Raw genomic sequence first — 21,133 nt, 5'->3', positions numbered from 1 at the left:
AGTTAAGCTTTCATGCCTTGTTCTTTAAATGCTAGTTTTGTTAACTTCTTTGACTGGGGGGTAATTTAAGGGCTTTATACAAAAATTTAAAAGCACAATGTTCCAGGACATTGAGATACAAGACTTTGAGCTTTTATCTGAGTCTGGATTTGCACCACTAGATATTGAACAGTTTCTGTACCTGTAGGTAGCGAATAACTCTGCAAACAATATCAGGGGCCAGGAAATCTCCAGTGAAGCGCCAAATGATATCAGTCAGTATATTTATGAATCCCGTAAAACAATCTGCAAAGAAAAATAAATAAAGATACAATAATGGAATCAAACATGGGACAGTAGTTAGTTTAGCTATTCCCTGTTGCGTCACTTACTGTGTACTGCACCTTCAAGAATTCCTCTGCCTATTGAGACATGCAGCCATTTTGTGAACCGTTTGGTGCACCCTGCAGGCTGGGAATGCACGAAATGGAGACATTACCTTCTGTTCTTCTTTTAACTTGTTCTCTTAATCTAAAATAAAGCCCATTCATCCAGAAAGGTGCAATCCAGGAAGGTACTTGGCACCGAAGTTCTATTTTTAGGCACTGCTGAGATCCACAAAATTCCTCTCAGCCATCACCTAACCCATAGATGCTTAAACCTTTCTCAGGGCTTAAGGTTTTGCACTAAAAGTTCCTTTAGTGCCAGTGTTTCCACCTCTAGGCATGTGCCTTGCAACCTCACTCTACACACCCAGACTCCTATTTCCCACCAAAGCCGCAGAGTGATTTCTAAACTGGGGAAGTCACATGTGGGGGCCTGAGCTGGTAGGCGTGCTCAGGGGTCCTATCAGATTGAGCCCACCAGCTGAGTTCACACAAAACAGCTGGTGGAGGGGTGAGGGAGGGCAGAGACTCAATCTAACTCTCTCTGGCCCAATGAATAATATTTAATTATTCAATTATTTAATTAAAGTGGAACAACTTCAATAGGCACGACTAAGGGAGACCCAGATCAGAATATCCAGTAGCCCAGTAATTAGGGCATACACCTGAGAGTGGCAGAGCCTTGTTCAAATCCCTTCTCTGCCTCAGGAAGAGGGGGAATTTCAGCCAGGGGGTTTCTACTTCCTGTGAGTGCCCTGCCCACTAGGCTAAAGGTTATAAAGTGAGCGCCTCTCCTCTGGCTATTTTGGGTTTCACACACAACTTAGGCAGCTGAATGCCTATCTGCCCCTGGTTCATGGAGAGGTTCCAGATTGTGGATCACTAGCAGAGATAGGTGCCTATCTCCAAGAGAGAGAAGGGGCTGCGAACACTCCCACGCATCAGCCTCTCCCATTGGCTAGTTTAGGCGGCTCTCTGCGTAGTGTGCTGGCTGCTATTCATTGTATAGAAGCTGAGGTGCCTAACTCAGGCTTTGTGGATCATAGTGTTGTTCCTGTGATTTTTCTAGGTGCCTAAAAGTTAGGTGCTGTGATGCTCAGTGTTGTAATGCCCTAGTCCTTTCATGGGCCCCACTCAAAATAATTATTTGCTTTTTGCATAAGGAGAAACATAACAATGACCATGTCTGAGTGAATGTTAAGGATTATTCATACAGGGCTTGATCATCAGTATGACTACTCACATGCTTAAAGTTAGCATGTACTTAACTGTTTTGCTGGATCACGGACAAAGTGCTCAGCACCTTGCAGGACTGAGACCATGATGTTCTGGTTTTGTTACGAATTTCAGACGAGGCCTAACCTACTGCATGGTTTCAGTGTGATTTGCAAAGCCCTCCTGTGAATGTGTCCACTTAAGTCAAAAAGTCTGGGCCACTTTATGGCTTTGAATTGCACTTGCTTTGTTCTCAAACAGAAATGGGCAAAATTGGATTTGGTTTTGGTTTTTATAAAAGCAAAGTTTAGGTTACACTAAACCTAAACTGGGATTTTTTTAAATATCATTTATCTGACTCCTCAGAGTTGTTTTATTTAAGCCATATGGGTCTGGATTTGATCCACCTCTAGCTTTAGTCCATACTAGGAGTACTGGAAATCTTTTTGTAGTGAGTTTCCAGCCTTCTTGCTACAGACCCACAGATTTCCTATAAATTACCAACACAAGATAATGTTTGGCTAAGATGTGGGTTAGCATCCCAATGTATAGCAAGTTATCTCAACAGAACCAAATATCTAATTGTTTGAATAAGGTTCACCATCATTGTCTGTTGTTGTCCTTTTCACTGTAAGAGAGAAACACTTCTGAGGGAACACATCTGGGGTGAAATTGTGTCATTCTTCCCCACTGAAGTCAATGGGAATATTGCCATTGACTTTGATAAGGCCAGGATTTCACTCCTCTACTAATTATTTTGCAGCCAACTCTGTTGTCATCTTAAAACTAACCTCCTTATATCTCTGTCTGGTCATGTAGCTCACTGTCTCTGCTAAATTTATGCCCCAAGCCCTCTTTTTGGAGTAATCCAACCCCAGTACTCATAAAGGTAGGATGGTGACATAGAAGAGCCTGGTAGTTTTCCTATTACTAGCTGAACACATCAACATTCTAAGCAGTTGAGTATTTTATTAAAAGCTTTATACTGAGAGTCAACAAAACTGTGTTCTTCCTCCTATTCTGCTGAGTTCCTTTATTTATTTGTTTTTAAATATGGCATTCCCTGGAGGACAGGATTAATTTTAAAGTGCTATGATTCCATGCATAAAAGCCACTCTTCAAAGGAAAATGACACATCACTCCTGCAGCTTTCTACCGTGCAAAAAGATGCTACGGGCAGATTTCTCTGCAGAAATTGTTCTGTTGGAATCTATAACCTGGATCTAGCTAGTTTTACTTGTCTTCTCTGCACATAAAGCATACATCAAATTAAAATACATATGTTCTCATTATGGCTGCAAAAATAAAATTAGACTATTCATGGCTTTATCTTTCTTTTAATCCTTGTAAATTGTTTCTATCCCTACCTTAATTGTCCCTCATCCTCCGTCTCCATTTTCCCTTGTGTCTCTGCTCCCGCTCCTTGATGCTTTTCATCCTGCTCAGGTCTAGCTGGGACTTACTTCTGGAACCTTTATAATGAATGCTGTTCCTTAAATTAGTGGATGTGCCATATTTACATAACGTGAAGGATTCACCCTGGGGCTTTAACGCTGACACATCCTAGGATAAAGTTGTCTGTGCTTCACAAGATAGTCCTTGTGAAGAAACCCCCACTACCCTTGTCTCTGCTATAGAACCAGCTGGGATTAAAATATTGTGTTTGTTTAGCAGATGGGCCTTGTTAACTTGCCATGTAGGGACTATCTAATGTCCTGACTCTGGCTCTCTGTGGCCTTGGAATCAGTCACCAGTAGGGGGCTTACTACAAAATTGCTAGCCAGGCAGTGGAGAGGGGTGAACATGCTCTGTTATGGACTGATTTAGATAAACTATGGATGAGTATCCAAACTTTTGGGTGCTTTTTGAATAGATTCAAGCTTCCAGACATGTTGGTGTTTGCTCATGGGCAATGTATATATATTGGTTCTTTTTAACAGTTAAGGGAGTGGATGAACTCTTTTAGCTCATCACCTATCTTTTAGGAGCCCAAAGTGTAGAGTTTGAATCTTTATGCAGTACAGTATCTGTTTGATAGGGAGTGTAAATGCATGAGCCTGAATGCAGTACATAGTGTTCAGTTCAAAGCACCTGTAACCAAATGTATAGATATGTAGGTTCTACACTTATTGTCTTCTTCTCTAGCTGCAGAAATGCTTCCACAAAAAAACCCAGATTATTGCCTTCTGTCTGTTTTGGCTACCACCACACCCATATGATCAGCTCCCAGCTGCCAGAATCCCTATTGCTCCCTCCCCCAAACAAACCTGAGCATACTAAACGTATACAGCTGTGACACAGATGCTGAACCCAAAGCCAGCAGTAAATGACTCCTACAAAATTCCTAGTCACTGATAAATAAACAGAAACAGAATGCTGGATTATTTGCAATGCCTGGAGCGACTCCTTGAAGAGTGAGGATTTTGTGTTCCTAGAATTTGGCTTCATAAAGATCAGGAACTTGGAAGTCAGCTGATTTCTGCTATAAGATAGTGGCAGTCCACAGACTAGGTGTTTGTATTTGGCAAGCCTTTTTTTTTTTTCTCATTAAATGTATTGCTAGATTGCAGAATCAGTGCACTGTCCACAGTAAATGTGGCTCTAGGATCCTATATATCTGATTTATCTATCTGATCTTCAAAGTTCTACCATCGCCATGGTATAGCTGGCTTCCTTCCATTGAATAGTGTTTAGATTGGTTACCTTTAGAGCTATCTCCCCTTCCCCAATCTGTCCAGCTAGTCAGCTTTCACTCACATCTCTGTGTGACTTTTTTAATGCCAATATCATCTACCTTCCCATCTTCAAAGAATCCTGTCTGTGTGTCATAAGCTTTCTGCCTATGTTGCTAGGCAACTGCAAACACACAGTAAACAATAATGTTAATATTTTTCCCCCTCAAAGTAGAGAAAAAATGACACAGGCTATTTCTTTTTCCTCACCTTTTGATGGGAAAAATCATTCCATTTACAATTGATGAATATGAAAGTGTTCCATGACTCATAACAATATGATCTGACTCTGCATATATACAAAGACCAGACAAGATACTTCCTTTTTAAACCAGAAAATATAACTGCAGTGATGTGGGGGAGAAAGGTTAGTGGTTCTGTACTGAGAGGAAAGGAATTTTTGTTTTGTTTTTTAATTGCTTAAAAAAATTCCATGGGACATTAAATAAATAACTCCTAGTGGGGGTGAATGGAACTAGCATCTGCTGTTAGTGTAGACCAAATCTTGGTTGAGTTTTTCCTTTGATTTAAGTGGGACTATTTGACAAATAAGATTTGGCATTCTGTGTATGAGGCCTTTTGTTCTTTAAGGATCTGATCCAAAGCACACTGAAATCAATAGCTGAAATGAATTGAAATCAATCAATGAATTCTGTGACTTCAATGAGCTTTTGAAGGAGCTTAACTAGTTTTTAAAAAATGTAAACTTTTCAAAATGCAACCTTTTTTTTATAAGAGATTTATTAAAAAGAGAAAGAATTACTGAAGCGTGGAGGTGGAAAAGATCTTGTCGTTTTTAGGAGACATGAAACAAAGCATTGAAAATACAGCTAAATCTTTAATAGCTGGAGAAAATTGCAGTGAGTGATGCAAAATTTGAAAATGTGGGACATCAGAGGCCATTTCTGTTCTGTTATGTATTGTGTTCTGTGGAATTACTTTGCATTTTCACTAGTGTAATTGAAAGCAGAATGTGGGCCTAGAGAGCTGTGATTAATGGAGCCACTAAATGCATAAGATGACTACACAGGCTCACGGCCACTGCTTCCTGAAATGATTAAAGAGAATATAAAAATGAAAGGGGTGCACACTTCTGAATGCAGATATGCATATGACTGACTAAACAACTTTTCATGGCAAAAATAGAGAAAATTCCATTACCCAACACAAATTAAGGTAATTAACAATCTAACATGGGAATACACTTATATATGGCCATTCTTACAAGGTCAAATTCAACCTTATTATATGGTCACTCCATTCAGTCAATAGAATTGCCCATGCAATGTATTTGGCAGGATGGCTAGAACCAAGGAATGGTCAAAGAGAAAATGACACAAGTAGATGGCTCGTTCTAAAATTAAAAACTAAAATAAAAATTCAGCTCACTGACACTGTAACGAAGTGCTGGCGGACTCTGTCTCTCTCTCTCTCGCACCTAGAAAGCTCCATCATTGAATGATCTGTAATGGGCTTTGCTTTGTGTAGGCACTGCCCCCTGAGGACTTTTCTGTCGGAAGTGGATTTCTATGAAGCCATCATTTTTGTAATATACAGGTTATCCATTGCAAGTGTAGTTTTGATTATTTTTCCCTCGGTTGAGAACAGCCCTGTTAAGCTACATGTGACCTACTACTGACCTACTAGTTTTTACTGAGGCTTTCTGCTAAGTTGATTTTCTATTCTTGATACCATTTAGTATTATAAATGAATTACTTTCTATAAGATGGAACTACACTAAAGAGAACATAAAAAGGAGTATTTGGGGGTTTTATTTACAGCATCACATTGCATGAGGTAAAATAGCAGCACATTTTGTAATGCAAGACAAAGGATGTTTCCTTGTAACTATACAGGGTTTCACTTAGCTGAGTCTTCTGGGGGTTTCCCTGTATATACGTTTTCTTCACAACCCTCTACCAAAAGGGCATATCCTTCTTGGATATAGGAATCAATATTCTGTTATGACTAGCATGTAAGGGAGGGATATAACTTTTATAGCACTGTGTGATTGCCCTATTAAGCCAATAGGACTCTATACCCATAAATTCTATGTCTTTGAAACTGCTTAACAGCTTTCCCCAGAACACATTCTTACCAGTTAGCTGTTTATAACTCTTCCTCTGGTTATATTGTTGCTTTAGATTCTCTTGACTCATATTTCACTGTTGGTAGTTTGTTGCAGAGCTGCCTTTCAATTTGTAAAAACAGAGAGCTGATTTCATTATAACCCTAGAGACCCGGATGGACTTAAAATAAAATGAACTGAGTGCTCTTAAGATGCTGGACTATCAAACCTGGAGACCAAAGTTTTTCATTTGTGCTCAGAATGGGTACAACATAAGCAGTAGCAGTGTAAGCTTCCATGTCCCCACCCTCCACACACACACGCATCACTTGCTTATGTAGCTCAAGGAACTAGAAGGGCCTCCTATGAGAATAGAAGTGTCTCCAGGCTCATCCATTCTTTGAACTGTCTTCTTCACGAAGACTGCTAATAAGGGTGCTAGTATTCCCAGCTTTGGAAGTGTCTTTGTGATACGGACTCAGGTCCACTTGAAACACCCTTCCTCTCCAGCCTCCCACTTCTCTCAGAACAATTTAGTCACTCCTGACCTGGGTAGGATTTGGACTGGAAAGATTCCATATCCCATTAACAGCCTCCTGAGCCATTTCAGACATAACATTGCTATATTCTGCAAAGGATTTTTAAGCCTGTTTCTCTTTCTTTTCTTCCTCTCTTGCCTCTGTGGGTAACCAATTATTTAATCACGGTTGTTAGCACTTGAGTTTGCAAAGTCTTATTCCAAGCGTCATCTCTCCTTTGCTTAAAGCCCTTGCTTTTTGGAAGCTTACTGCTAAGGAACCCCAAAGCAGCTGACCGTGGTCTGACAGCAGCAAAGAGAGCTGTGTCTCCTGCTATGGTGCTGGACAGCACCATGAACAGGTGGCAGCAGGGTCACAGCAGGTTCAATTGTGAATGAGGCCAAGCAGAATTTTTTTTTTTTTAATGTTGCTGAGAAACAGATGCACATATTCATATTTTCTGCTAGGTTACTAAATCCCTAATTAGGAATGCATTGCCAATAGCGGATGTATTGGCCCAATGGCATGTTACTATGAGCTCTCCGTGGAAACTAGCCAAAACAGTCACAGCCTCTTTGTTTTGGCACAGTTCATGTGTGCGCCAGGCACTATTATCATTGGTGCTAAGAGTGTGCTCCACGCTTCCCAGAAAAAATATGCCCCCCGACCCCAATGAGCTTATAAAATAAATAGATCATACAAAATGCACTGTGAAGGGGTGGGTGACAGCAGTTTTTGTTGCCATGGGATAGTGTTTTTGAGTTATTAATTCTCTTATAGTAATGCTCAGAGGGCTCCCTTGTGCTAAATGCTATACAAACACACTGAAAGACATGGTCCCTGGTCCAAAGAACTCACAGTTTAAAAAGATAAAAGGGTCGAGGAAGGTGTATGACAGGGGTGGCCAAACTGGCTCTTTTTTACAGTTAAAATGCAGCTTGTGGACTTTAAAGACTAACAAATTAAATTTCTATACGCATAAGCTTTCATGGGCTGCAACCCACTTCATCAGATGCAAGAAATAGAAATCAGATAGGGGGTATACATCCAAGGATAAGGAACAACAATGGGGAGGGTAAGTGTTAGCAAAGTCCATTCAGTTTGAGTAGATGAGACCTATTCACAACTATTGATTAGAAGTGAGAATGTGTGAACAGTGACAATTACTTCTTGTAATGAGATAACTTCAAAAACAGACTTCAGTGAGAAACTGCAGAGCTGGAACTCATATGCAAACTTGACACAATCAAACTGGGTCTGAACAGGGACTTGGAATGGCTATCTCATTACAAGAAGTAATTGTCACTGTTCACACAAAACACAAGTTCACCCAGGACACCATTTTCCATTAAGGGATGGAAACTGCCTAGGGCACTGTGGTCAGGGGAGGCGCCATGGTCAAGGGGGAGTTGCTGGAGGGTGCCTTGGCCGTCAACGGGAAGTGGGGTGACCAGATAGCAAGTGTGAAAAATCAGGACGGGAGGTTTGTGTATGTCATAGGCACCTATATAAGACACAGCCCCAAATATTGGGACTGTCCCTATAAAATCAAGAAATCTGGTCACCCTAACAGGAAGTTGACTGTAGAAAGGGAGGTGGGGCTGCTTTTGTGCCTCCCCTGCACATTCAGCAGTTGCCAGTTGCCTATGACCGGGAATATCACAGGAACCACACTGCAATTCGCAAAGCCTAGGTTCCTATACAACGAACAGGGAGAGGTAGATTCCTTACAATGCAATCCACAGAAGACAGCACAATAGGTGGGGAGCCACCTAATCTAGCCAGTGGGAGATGCCGACTACGGGGGGGGGGGGGGTTCTTAAGGCCCTCCCTTCTCTCAGAGATAGTGGCCTAAACCTGGAATAGAAGGAGGCACCTGTCTCTGCTTAGCTATCCACAAACAGGAGCCCCTCTCCTGCAGTCAGATGGCTTAGGCGCCTGATTTGTTTCTTGTGAGAATGAGTTCGGCAGATGCTGGCCTCCAAACAAAACATGAGCGGGAGGTAGTAGTGGTGCTGCCCACCGGCTAACTCTTAGCCCCATGGTTAGAGCAGTCAGTATGTGGGGGAGACAGGTTTAATTCCCCCCTCTGCCTGAGGACCAGAGGATTTGATTGGGGTATCCCACACCTCTCAGGAGAGTGCTCTAACCACTGACCGATGGGATATTGCGACATGGGTCTCCCTCAGTCTCTCTTGCTGAAGCTGTTCCACTGTGAATTATTAATTAATCATTAGAGCAGGGGCACTGGACTCTAAGTCTCCCACCTCCCAGCCCTAACCACCAGACTACAGTCATTCTTGCTCTCTCTCTGGCTCAATGACTCTTTCATTATTTATCCACAGTGGAACAGCTTCCACAGGAGAGATTGAGGGGGCCCCACATCAGAATATCCCACAGTCAGTGGTTGGAGCACTCGGCTGAGAGGTGGAAGACCCTTGTTCAAGCCTTTCGCCCTCTCAGGAAGAGGGGTGCATTGAACCTGCATTTCCCACATCCCAGATGCATGCTCTAACCACTGACATAGAAGGAATAAAGTGAACAGCAGCATCACTGCCAGCTCCTCCTGTCGGATTGGGTCCCATTCAAAATCGGCAGGTGTTCTTTAATGCACACCTACCAGATCGGGCCCTGCATGCAAAATAGGCAGGTGAATGCCTATTATCCCTCAGTTGGTGGACTGCTCTGGAGCTTAGGTGGGAGATAGACACTCAGATGCCTAGAGGGAGGCAGCAAGGTGTATACCCAGAGGCAGAAACTTAGGTGCCTAGGGAACTTCTACCCTGAAAATGTAGGTGCCAGGTGAGTTTAGGTGGGAGTTCTGTGTGATTTAAGTCTGTGATTTAAGTGCCTAAATACCTTTGAGTCCCACCCCATGTATTAAAAGGAAAAAAAAATCCAAGCTGCCACAAAACTTTCTTGTGGGAGTGAACATCTGAAAAAGCCGGAAGTTGCAAGAAATGCAAGATCAATCCTTCAGAACAAGAAAACAATTTCACAATGCTGTACCTGTCAGACCAATAATGTTGTTTTGCGCTAATCTGACAGAAAAAACAGACTGTCTTAATTTAAAAGTACACAGCCCATGTTATTGGGTATCAAGTATACTCATACAGTACAAAGGCCAGCACAATCAAACAGGAGGCAGAAATGCCTGTTGTAATAAGAAGCATCATGGCATCTATTTTTACTCCTGGGAACCAAAGGAAAGCCTCTGGCCCTGTATGTATTTTCGCAGGAGCATATTAGGCAGTGAATGTAATAAGTATAAAAATATATGATATTTTTGCCCACTGGGACTGCAAAAAAATTGGATTTTTCATGAAGAGCACTACATATAATGTGATACAGCGCAGAAGCACTAACATTTTGGTATCCAGGGATCATTATAAAAATGCTTAGAATTTCACATTTTCAAAGCACTTTATTAACAATAACTAAGAGATCCAAACCCAGTCTGAACTGTAACGTTCTAAAGAATTTGATTAACCTTATGTATCTGATCCAAAGCCCATTGAAGTCAATCAAATGTTTCACATTGACTTCAATAGGGTTTGGATCAGACACTGCTTTTGGTTTTGTGGCCAGGCCCCAGAGCAGAAATACTAAGATTTCTAAAAGCATAAGTAGTCTCTGTCATTCTGTTGTATTTCCAACCCAAATGAAACCACAACGTGTTGACAACATTGCAAGACATCATGTGGCTTCAAGGTTCTCAGCATCCTTTCTAAACCAAAGAGATGAACTTCTGATGAGTATCCCAGGTTATGGATTCTCACTTGAGCCAACTTAAAGATGTGTGTAAATAATGCAAAAATATTCTCATTTTAAAAATTCATTGTTTGTGCCCTTTTTGTGTTCTTTCCATCAACATCCTAGCAAAAAATTATGACTAGCAGGAACATTTGCTGAAACAGTGAGTTTTCAGTGAAAGCTGAATGTTCACAGTAAGAGAATTTCAGATTTGTGTTGCATTCACACTGGCAACCTGATTCTAAGAGTTAAGGTCATCTCATCAAAACAGCTTGAATCTGTTTTTTAGTAACATTCAATTCAATAATGTAAATGAACACTTTGTGACAGTCAATCAGCTAAATATATTGGCATAAAACATTAATTGAATAACTTCAACAAATGAAAAAATATGTAGAAATCATTTGTTTGTGAACAATTTGTGAAAAGCATAAAGGGTGATGTTTGAAAAAGAAACAAAACAAAACCTGTTTGCTGCAAATAGTTAACCTATAGAGTTACACCTGCCATAGCACTAAGTTAAAGGCATTTTACTTTTACTAAGAGTCAGGTATTCTGGTATCCAGGATATGCAACTCACTTAACTTCTTAGTACCTCGGTTTTCCTGTTTGCAAAATGGGAATAATAAAACCTACCTTGCAGGGATGTTGTGAAGATTAATTTTGTGTTTGTAAAGTGGTTTGAGATGCTCACACAAAAGCAAAGATTTTTTGTGACAGTGATTTTATTTTATTTGTGACACTGTCTATATATACAACAGTCCAACAGGAGAGATCAAAATAATTTTTTCCTGAGGTACTCTCATTCAGCTTGTATTGTAAACCATTTTACGTACAGGTTTATTTAATTACAAGAATATCAATAAGGGATTTGAATTAGATAGCATTTACTTCTTTTAATGTTTTAGATCCATTTGAATTAATTTGTTCAATTCATTTGTTTTAGCTGTGTAAAATGTTCACAGAAATTGAAAGTTACATATTCTAATATAATTTTGATTGTAGTAATTTTCTTCCTTGTGTTATGCAAGGGACCGCCTCCCTGAAAACATTGCATTAATGTTATGGCAGCAGTGGAGGTTGAACTGCATGCAAATTACTCAGGCAGCACATATAAAACATTATTAAAGGTGAATGCCCTTAGTGTTCCTAAGTTTAAAAAATGTACAGTCTGAAGTGCTTTAATACTTATTTCAGATTGTAACACATTGAGAAACACTGTAGTTGAATTAGTGCTATGATTTTCAAAAGTGAAGCTTCTGCTGCCCTGATGATCAAGCTGGTTTGACTCTCATTCAGGGAGACAGCTGCTTGAATGGTGGTTCAACAGGGAGCATGATAAAAAGCAGGTGATACGCTCCCTAAAGCTGCCTCCAACATCTTGTACATAAGGTTCTAATTAACAGTGCACCAAACAATTTGGCTCTGTTTGATACTGACAAATATAATCCTTCCAGACTTCAAGGTTCTGAAGAGCTCCCTGCTAAAATGAAGTGGCTCAGGCTAATCTATTTTCAGACGTGTGTTGCGAGGACCCTGGCTTGTTTGGAGGGCTGTGAAGAGCTTCCATCTCTAGTTGCCACTTCAGGGTAGGTGAACAAATGCCATAGCTATTTGTTCAACTGATCTATGAAAGCTCCCTTATGTAAAACAATAATGGATTTACTTAAAAGTAAAATATATTGCTGTCTGGAGGAGCAGCGACTTGGCTTCTCCATACATTAAAACAAATGTTTCCATCAGGTTCTACCTTGCTTGACTTCAAGCATAGGTCTGATGTTCAAGCATGCTGAACATGCTCGACTCCAGCTGAAGTCTTTGGGAGCTTTTGATATTCGACGTTTCTGAAAATCAGGCCTTAGCTGTGTAGCTAATAGCTTGTCTTGGATAGAATTGTGTAGTGTCATGCACCACCAATTTAAAAACGAGTGTGACCCACTGATCAAACAAACCACTGGGTTTGATGTGGTCTTTTGACAGCCAAAACAATCCTAGCTTCTCTCTTAGATTCATTATACGTTTGTTCTCACTGAACTATTTTTGCATCTTTAATTCAAACAGCAGGTTGATCACTGCACTGGGTGTTGTGAAGCAGCCACAGGCATTTACGCTGCTAGCAGGCAGTTGCCCCCCAAGGCAAAGTGGCCTCATTTTATTGTATGAAAACTTTGTGTTCACATCCAGCAACATATTCTTCTGTGCACAAATGGAGTTGTTTCAGGACATGAAACTTTCACACCATTTCAGACTGGTTCCTTACAGGGAGTGAATCCTAATGTTTGGGGGGAGTTGGGTTTTTTTTTATGTTTTTGATTGGTGTTCAGGTCCCAGTGCGTACAAGTTCTTTGGAATAAAAATATACAGGTGACCCCCCGCCCCCAAACAGTTGTGCATAAACTTTTACATACGATTTAGGGCATGCTGGGATAGTTTTACAAGTTTCACTGAGCTGTGTTTTGATGTCAGTCCAAAATGAATGTAAGTTATAAAGGCGATAATTAGTTACTTTAACACCGAGACCAAGTGAAATGCATTCAGTGTGAAGGAAGGATAATCTGATAGTTAAATCAGTCAACTAGGATTTTGGATAAATAGGTTCAATTTCCAGCTCCGCTACAGGCTTCCTGCATGATCTTAGGCAAATCACTTGCTCTCAATTCTCCCATCTGTCAGTGGGGATAGCAATGCCTTTCTCTCACTCTTTGCCTGTCTGTCTTGTCTATTTAGATTACAAGACCTCAGGCAAGCACTGTATCTTACTGCCTTGAACTTAGAGGAGACCTCTAGATGTTACTATAATCAAAATAATGAGTCAAAACCTGTCAAACCTGATATGCAGTACAGTATGACTCTGTGGGCTTCTATTGCTCAGTGTCCTATGAAAGCTCAATGTATTCCTAATTGGTCAATGTGCAATGTACAATTCATTGATTGAATTTAACTATTTTTTTCTAAACATTTTGAAAACAGGCTATGAGTTTTTAGTTTGTTTGCTATTTCACATTATTCACTGAATGTTTGCTTTCACCCAATGGATGGCTCTCAAACTGTTGGTTGTGAATATTCCTCTGAGTAATCCATAGTGGTAATTTGATATTTGAGCTGTGATTGGCCAGGAAGTCACATGGTATTGTTTCTGTTCCCTGATTTGATGATGTAGTTTTTATAATCTATTTCCACTTCTTTCTGAAAACAAGCTTGTTTCATTACAAAAGAAGTTGTTTTGTCTTTAGATGAACCTTGGCTACAGGCCTGAAATTTATTTTCTGCTAACATCAGTATGAACAAAAATTCACTTACATAAGAGTTGGTGCAAAACAAATAAAAAGAGACTGCAAATTTTAGTCTAATCGAAACTATATTTAGAAGTCACCAAAATGTTAGCTCATATTTTTCCTGCCAACTACCCGCTCCAGTGATCAATTAATACCTGTCCAACATAAAGAGGTCCAAAATAGTTACCTTGGTTTGGGCAATACCCTTTGTGTTTAAAAAAAAAAAAATTATCATCTCTGCTTTTTTTTTTTTATGCATTATGCAGGAAGTCAGACTAGATGACCTAATGGTCCCTTTTGGCCTTAAAAACTGTCATGGTCTACAATATTTATAGTAAATCTGTTTTTTTCCTTCTTCCTTCCTTCAGTTCAACCATTATTGATTTTATTCTCACTAAAAAAAAGTCTTAACGTAACAGGAAAAATCAGAACAAATTATAGTACCAATAGAATGAATACACCCCAAGCTCTGTTATTATTCATACTCAGCCCTGTGTAAAGTGTTGCCAATTACATGGTATAGCATTCATATTGTACTTAGCAAGCCCAACTGACTCTGGGCATATCATAGGAGATGTAATCCAGGGAGCCTGGCCTATACAGGAGAATGAGGGATCAGGGTCCCTAGATGGACTGTCTGCCAGAACCCACCCAGAGACACGTGCCTTGAATACACCAGGAAGTTCAGCAAGCTGTGTTCATATTGCACTGAGAGGTGTTGTCCTCCAGGTTGTTCAGCCCATAGAAAACAATGGAGGCCTGAACTAAAACCCCCATAAGGCAATGCACTAGGGAAATACTGTTTAATTATTTTTTTAATGATTCAAAATTAAACATTTTGGGTAAATTCAATACAATTCTAAATCAGATCAAACTGACCCAAATAAAATATGCAGTTTTGTAGCCATGTTGGTCCCAGGATATTAGAGAGACAAGGTAATATCTTTTACTGGACCAGCTTCTGTTGGTGAGAGAGACCAGCTTTCGAGCTTACACAGAGCTCTTCTTCAGGTCCTTCCAGAAGTTGATCCAATAAAAGATATTATCTCACCCACCTTTTCTTGTCACAATAAAATATTTCACTTGCATTTTCTTGGCAGAAAATTTCAATTTTGCAGAAGCTGTGTTTTTCCATTGGAAAATCGTATCTATGGAAATTTCCTGACAGCTTTATACTTGATACCAAATCTGTCCTCTGTGCTTACATTAGTTATGCTGCTGTTCCTATTATGTTTTGGCAGATATGAGCAAGAGAAAGCTACCAATTACCATTCACAGGCTTTATGGGAATAGAAGTAAATTAATTTGACAGTATTTTCAAGGATCTGCTAAAGGGTTAATGTACCTGGCCATTATATGATTTAATTTAAATTCAGAGTTAATCCTTTCCCTTCCTTCAAATTGTCATATCCAAACATTTCAATCTCTCTACCCTTTTAATTTCTCAGGACCTGTTCTCCCCCAACCCCTCCCCTCAAGATCTCCGCACAGATCATGCTTTTCCTTGCCAGGTTGGGAAGGTTTAGACTCTTCCTCTGACCCTGAAGCAGTGGATATCCCTGGATAAGTCAGGAATCAGTGTGTGTGGAAAATTAGTATCTTTCCCTATTAATACAACAGGGAATCCACAGAAAAGTCAATGTAACCTGAGGCTGTGTTTACAATATCAGTCACTCCTTTTGGAACATTTCCCTAGAGGGAGAGTTCCAGGGGCTTCAGCAGGGGGTGATATGATGGTGGAATGGCTCCAGGGAGCTTTAATAGGAGGTGGAGGGTTCCAGAACTAGTGCAGAGGGTTTCTAATAGATCCAATGGGAACAGCAGGTTCTGTGAACAGAAATCTGTTTGCTCCTTCCTGTGTGTATCTATATAGAACACTGTTCTGGAATTACGTGCAGCAAGTTCCATGAACCATACTGTTTTCTTCTCCCTGGCTCACTGCATAGTGGATAGCAGAATACATGTACATAGTTTCCATCAGATACTGCTGGTCTGGGGAATTTATGTACAACTTAAGAGTTCTGATTCATTCTATGAGCTCTAAGTATAACTCTATCCCTCAGTGCGTATTGAATCAGCCATTTGCTAGAGAAGACTGGTCATATGTCTCACAAACCCTGCCTGGAAGCTGCTACAGAGCATCAAAAAATAGTTAGCACTGAGTGACTCTCTTCTGGGAGGACAATGCATAAACTAAGAGGACTGGTCAAGCTAAAGGAAACTGGTTATCCCAGTTTGTCTGCAGGGAGGGGAGTTGAGCAATAGAAATTCCCCAGTAGAACAGGAAAACTGAGAACGAGGTGTTAGAAGCTGCTGGGGTTTCTGAGCTACTGGGGAACCTGTTGACTTCTGGACCTGAACAAAGTAAAGAGAACGTGTAAGGGCAGGGAGAGAGAACCTGACATCTCAGCAAGAGGAGAGGAGGATCTTGGGACCTTGCTAAGACTGATCAAAACCCAAAGGGTTCTTGGAGTGATGAGGACACTAGAACAAGGTTTTGTGCATTCAGATGTTCTATCTTTGCATGGAATTGTAAGTCTCTAGGCTCTCTCTAGGAATAAAGTATGTGCATTTTAAGAAGTTACTTTGCAAAGCCCACTGTAGGAAGCCGCTGTGGCCTCCCCCAGAGCCAGAGCCCGAGGAAGGGCGCGAGCGCCCTGATTGGACCACCTCACATCCTGCCACGGAGTCTGCCCGGCAACAAGGGACCCGGGCCGTGATAGGACCGCCCAGCCAGTCCAATCGGCGGCAGCAGGATGGAGCCCCGACAGGAAGGGGAAGTATAAAAGCCAGGCCCCTGAGCTTAGTAGGCCCCAGACTGCTGCCAGAGACAGATGTGCGGCTCTGCCTGCAGAGGCCTAGGCCAGAGCCGAGCTGCTGATGACGAACCCCGGCCCTGCCTGGGGACTAGATAGGGCCTTCGCGGAGTTGGACCAGGCAACCCGTCCAGGATGACTGGGCCGAGCTACCCCGAGCCTGGGCTGGTGCTCTGGAACCCCCGGACTGGGCCGAGACCCCGGAGCAGCCCGAGTGGCAGGCACCCCCGGAGGCCAGGCCGGATCTGGAGGAACTGCCGGCCGCTGAGCCCCTCCCTGAGGCGGGGCAGGACCTGGAGGAGCTGCCAAAGGCCAAGCCTCTCCCAACTGGCAACGACCTTGAGGAGCTGCCCTCTGAAGAAGAGCTCCCCGCCTTACCCCCGGTCGATGAAGAGGGACTGACGAAGCTACCCCAGGCGAACTATCCTCCCAGCATGGAGGAGTCAGGTACTGGGGTCAGTGGGGAGGAAGTAGCCCAGGGACAGCCACTGCCTGTGGCTGAAGCCGCAATATAGTCGGTGTGTTGCAGCGGGAGCCCCGCCGACACAGTGGCAGCTGCTTCTGCCACTACTAGGGCCCTGGGCTGGGACGCAGTGGAGACGGGTGGGCCTGCACCCCCCTCCCCTTTTCCCTAGCCACCCCAGGAGAATCTCTCTCCTGACCGCTCCGGAAGCCGTTGCCTCGCTCACTGCTCACCCTGCCTAAGGGTTGGAGCAACTGACTCCTTGTTTGCTCGCCCCAGATTGAGGGCCTGAGCGGTAGACTGGGTGCTCACCCTGCCTAGGGGTGGATTGCTAAGACTACTCACTTGCCAAGCATGAGCTATTCCCTGTCTGTAGGAAGCCGCCGTGGCTTCCCACGGAGACAACACGCCTACACCCACCAAGTTCTTTGCTGTAACTTACGTATGTGCCCTAAAGCATCAACTATAAACCAGAGTACCCTCAGGGTTGAGCTCTGGGAAAGGGTTTGTGGTTAAGCTAATGGGAAGACCTGGACAGCTGGATCATAGATACCAGACAGGGAGTCTAAAACCCAGATGTGAGCCTGAGAGGCCAGAGCCAGTGCCTAGATGCTACCTCAAACTTAGTGATCTAAGAAGCACATAGGATTCAATATTTGGATTCAAACACAGCAAGCAGCCTGTTGTGTCCAGCAGGTGAATTTTGACCAGGTCTCTGACACTGCCTTCTCTGGTTGCCTTGTCTAGTCTGGTGAGCTCATAGTTTATCCTCAGCAGTAGTACTTGCAGGCTGAGAAAGTAACTCACTTAGACAAAGGTTTTGGGAAGAGTTTAGGAGGCTCTAAGAGGCAACAAAACACTGGCCCTTAAATCCCCACTGTTTATCAACTAATGCTAGAAGGGATTTCTCCAGGTCAGATTTGAGTTAGTTACACTGGCAGGGCAAATTAGGAGAAAGTTTGTACTTCCACTGTCTACCTAGTCTATGAATAAAGGTAAGACTTCAATAAACCTCTAGAGAAAAAGAATTAGAATTAAATTGGGATTAAACCAATAGTGATAGAGATTAAACACACATAGAATTTAATACAGTGATAACTTTACTTCTATAGTGTTTTTTTTAACTATCCTACAGCATTCTGTAGAGTGGATATAATTATTAAATGCTATGAGGTGGATCAAAAAGAAAAGTTATAGAAAAGTAGAAAAGTTATCTGATCTCTGGTTTTTCAATTAAATTCTAAAGGCTTTTCCCATGAAGCCTTTGCAATTATATTTTATACAAAGATACCTTTTTTCATTATAAATCCAAAGGAGGAAACTACCCTGATCTATTTATGGATGATCTTGTTCTTTTTTTTTCCCTCCCTATGCATGAGTGAATAAATCTCAAAGTAGATTTTGCCTGTTCTAAGATCAACTGGCAGCAAATGATAAGGACATTAAATTTCAAGTCAGAGCCTGGGGATATTCTTACCAAAATGTCTGTGTCACATCTTAAAATTATAAAGTAAGTAGCTGTAGCTTTTGAAAACAAATAAAAAACCAAAACCTACCAGAATTGGATTCTAAAATTGGAACAATAGACGGGAAATCAAGAATCATATGTATAGCTAACATCTGAATAAGCATTTTTACATTCAAGAATCTGAGTGCTTTGCTAACATTAACTCATTCACTACCCTCAACACCTATGTAAATTAAAGGCTAGCTCCACAAAGGAGACTTAGGCTCAGCGTTGCAATGCCTAACTTTAGGTGCTCTACCACCTTCTGAAATTCACAGCCCTGAGCTAGGCACCCAGGCTCTCTATACAATGCCTGGGGAGAGTTAGCTGTCTAAACATGGGATTCACAAAAGCTGGTAAAGTAGTATTAGGTGCCTAAGCTAGGTCAGTTTCTCACAAAAAGTGGGAGTGTTGGGGTCCCCCTGAAGGCCTAGAGGTTAGAGCACTTACCCAATATTTGAACACCCATGTTTAAGTCATCCCTCTCCTGATTCAGAGCAGGGACTTGAACCTCAGTTCCCTACTTCGTAAGTGTGGGTCCTAAACACTGGGCTGCGGGTTATTGAGGGACAATGTGCTTAATCTTCCTCATTAAGGTGGTTCCACTTTTTAATGAGCTACTCACATAGTCAATGGGTCAAGAGAGAAAAATGATTGCTGCTCTAGCCTACTAATTGGGCTGCTCACCTGGGATGGGAGCTGCCAATTAAAATCACTTATCTAATGAATATGTATTTACACAAATACAGTTCAATGGGACAGATGGAGAAAGGCCAATCTCAGAACATCCCATAATCTTGTGGTTACAGTACTCAACTAGGATAGGAAAGACCCAAGTGCAAACCTTCTTCCAAATCAGCCAGAACAGGACTTTGAAAATAGACACCCCCCCACCCCCTCCCCACATCCTGGGTAGTACCCGAACCACTGGGTCACTCACTGTAATGGAGTAGTCTTTCTCTCTCATTTTTCAGAAGTTAGGTTTATGCACCAGAGGGCTCATGGCTGTGCATCCTGAGTGGAGACAGACACTTAACTACTTGTGGGGAGTGATGTGGCAAGACTTTGATCACATATCTCTCCTTGACAGTGCCGTCTGGTTAGCTCAGGTAGCTCCCTGCTCAGCTTGATGGTCTCTAGGACTCCTTTTCTTAGGTGCATTGCATGGGAAGCCTGGGCTCTTAAATTTAGGTGTGGCAATATTGAGTATTGCCATACCTAAGACCCCTTGATGGATCTAGAGAGGTGATTTTTTTTTTTTTTTTTTTTTTTTTTTTAGCTCAGGCAGTAGAGGCTTATGCTTTAAGATCTGAAGACCAAGGTTCAGTCCTTGCTGCCAATGACCCACTCAAGGGTGCAGAATTATAAGTGGTGGCCTGTACAGGGATTTGAGCTAGATAGATTTTTGCATCTTGGGAACAGAAGCAATATGTAACCCATACCCACTCAGAGCTCTTTCCACATCTTGTGGTGACTGGGCTTACTCTACCAGCAAGCAGGTCGTTTGCTCTTTGATTTAAAATAAAGGATTAGAATGACTGCTATCTACAGTCAGCCTATTAATGTACATGATATGTTGGATCAAGGGTATAGGCGGCTGCTAATATTAGACTGTGTTACAATCTCAGTAACCATATGCTTTAGGTACTGTCACATAGCCCAGCTCTGTGCCGGCTTTGACAACATCCTCCGTGGCTACAGTGTGGGGAGATTGTTTGCACCCTGACTATAGTGATATTCCCACTATATCTAACACAGGTGGGGCTACATCACTGTTTGCAACACGGATTTTTTTTTCCATAAAAAAGGTCTACTGTACATGAAATCAGTGTGGTGAAGACAAAGTAAATTCTCAGTGCATTCCCTCTCACTACCACAAAGTCCATGGAAGATGCAAAAAAAATGGATTTCAAAGAAGCTGTTTGCTGTGAGAGCGTGTTTAATAACAAAGCAAAATTAGGTTGTGAATGCACTGTACATGTTCCAACATGAAAAGCAATGAAAGAAAGGACTCTCATGCTCCATCCACTTTACTGTGAAGATGGGCTCTTATGTGATCACTTGTTAAAGATAGAGAAATGTTTTGTTTTTTTAATACAAGAAGGGCCAATTTACCTAGAGAATTGATGGACATGGTTAAATCTGGGAAACTCATTCTCTGGGCTGGATTAATCCAAACTGGTACAAGAAGGTGAAAACTATATTCTAGGCAAGGATTCACCCTGTGGGAAGGAAGATGCTGGAATTACCACCACCTGCTCTCTGTTGGTGCTTCTGTTGAGGGAGGGCAGGTTTAGTTGGCAGTTTGCTCCAGGGGGTACTCTGATTCAGTGCATCCCCAAGTCAGTCTGTCTACACCCCCCCCCCCCCCACCTCTGGTCAGTACCACCCTCACTGAGCTACAGTGTGCTCACTCAAGCA

General features: G+C 41.9%; 1 protein-coding gene across 2 annotated transcripts in view; it reads right to left on the bottom strand.

Annotated features, from left to right (window-relative positions):
• The window catches only part of NPSR1 (neuropeptide S receptor 1), a 90,320-nt gene that overhangs the window by 43,614 nt on the left and 25,573 nt on the right, over positions 1 to 21,133 (bottom strand). Inside the window, exon 3 of one of the 2 annotated variants that reach the window (XM_067562501.1) lies at positions 182 to 285. The exons of the other annotated variant lie outside the window; for it this stretch is intronic. Within the exon in view, the coding sequence (XP_067418602.1) occupies positions 182 to 285 (104 nt within the window). The remainder of the gene's footprint in view (positions 1 to 181; positions 286 to 21,133) is intronic. 2 annotated transcript variants of the gene reach the window in all.

The sequence above is a fragment of the Emydura macquarii genome, unplaced genomic scaffold (assembly GCF_026122565.2).
Source record: "Emydura macquarii macquarii isolate MOO-44397 ecotype Brisbane River unplaced genomic scaffold, CSIRO-AGI_Emac_v2 contig_2432, whole genome shotgun sequence".
Lineage (NCBI taxonomy): Eukaryota > Metazoa > Chordata > Testudines > Chelidae > Emydura > Emydura macquarii.
Note: the sequence above shows the minus strand (reverse complement) of the source record. Positions and strands in the feature narration are given on the sequence as shown.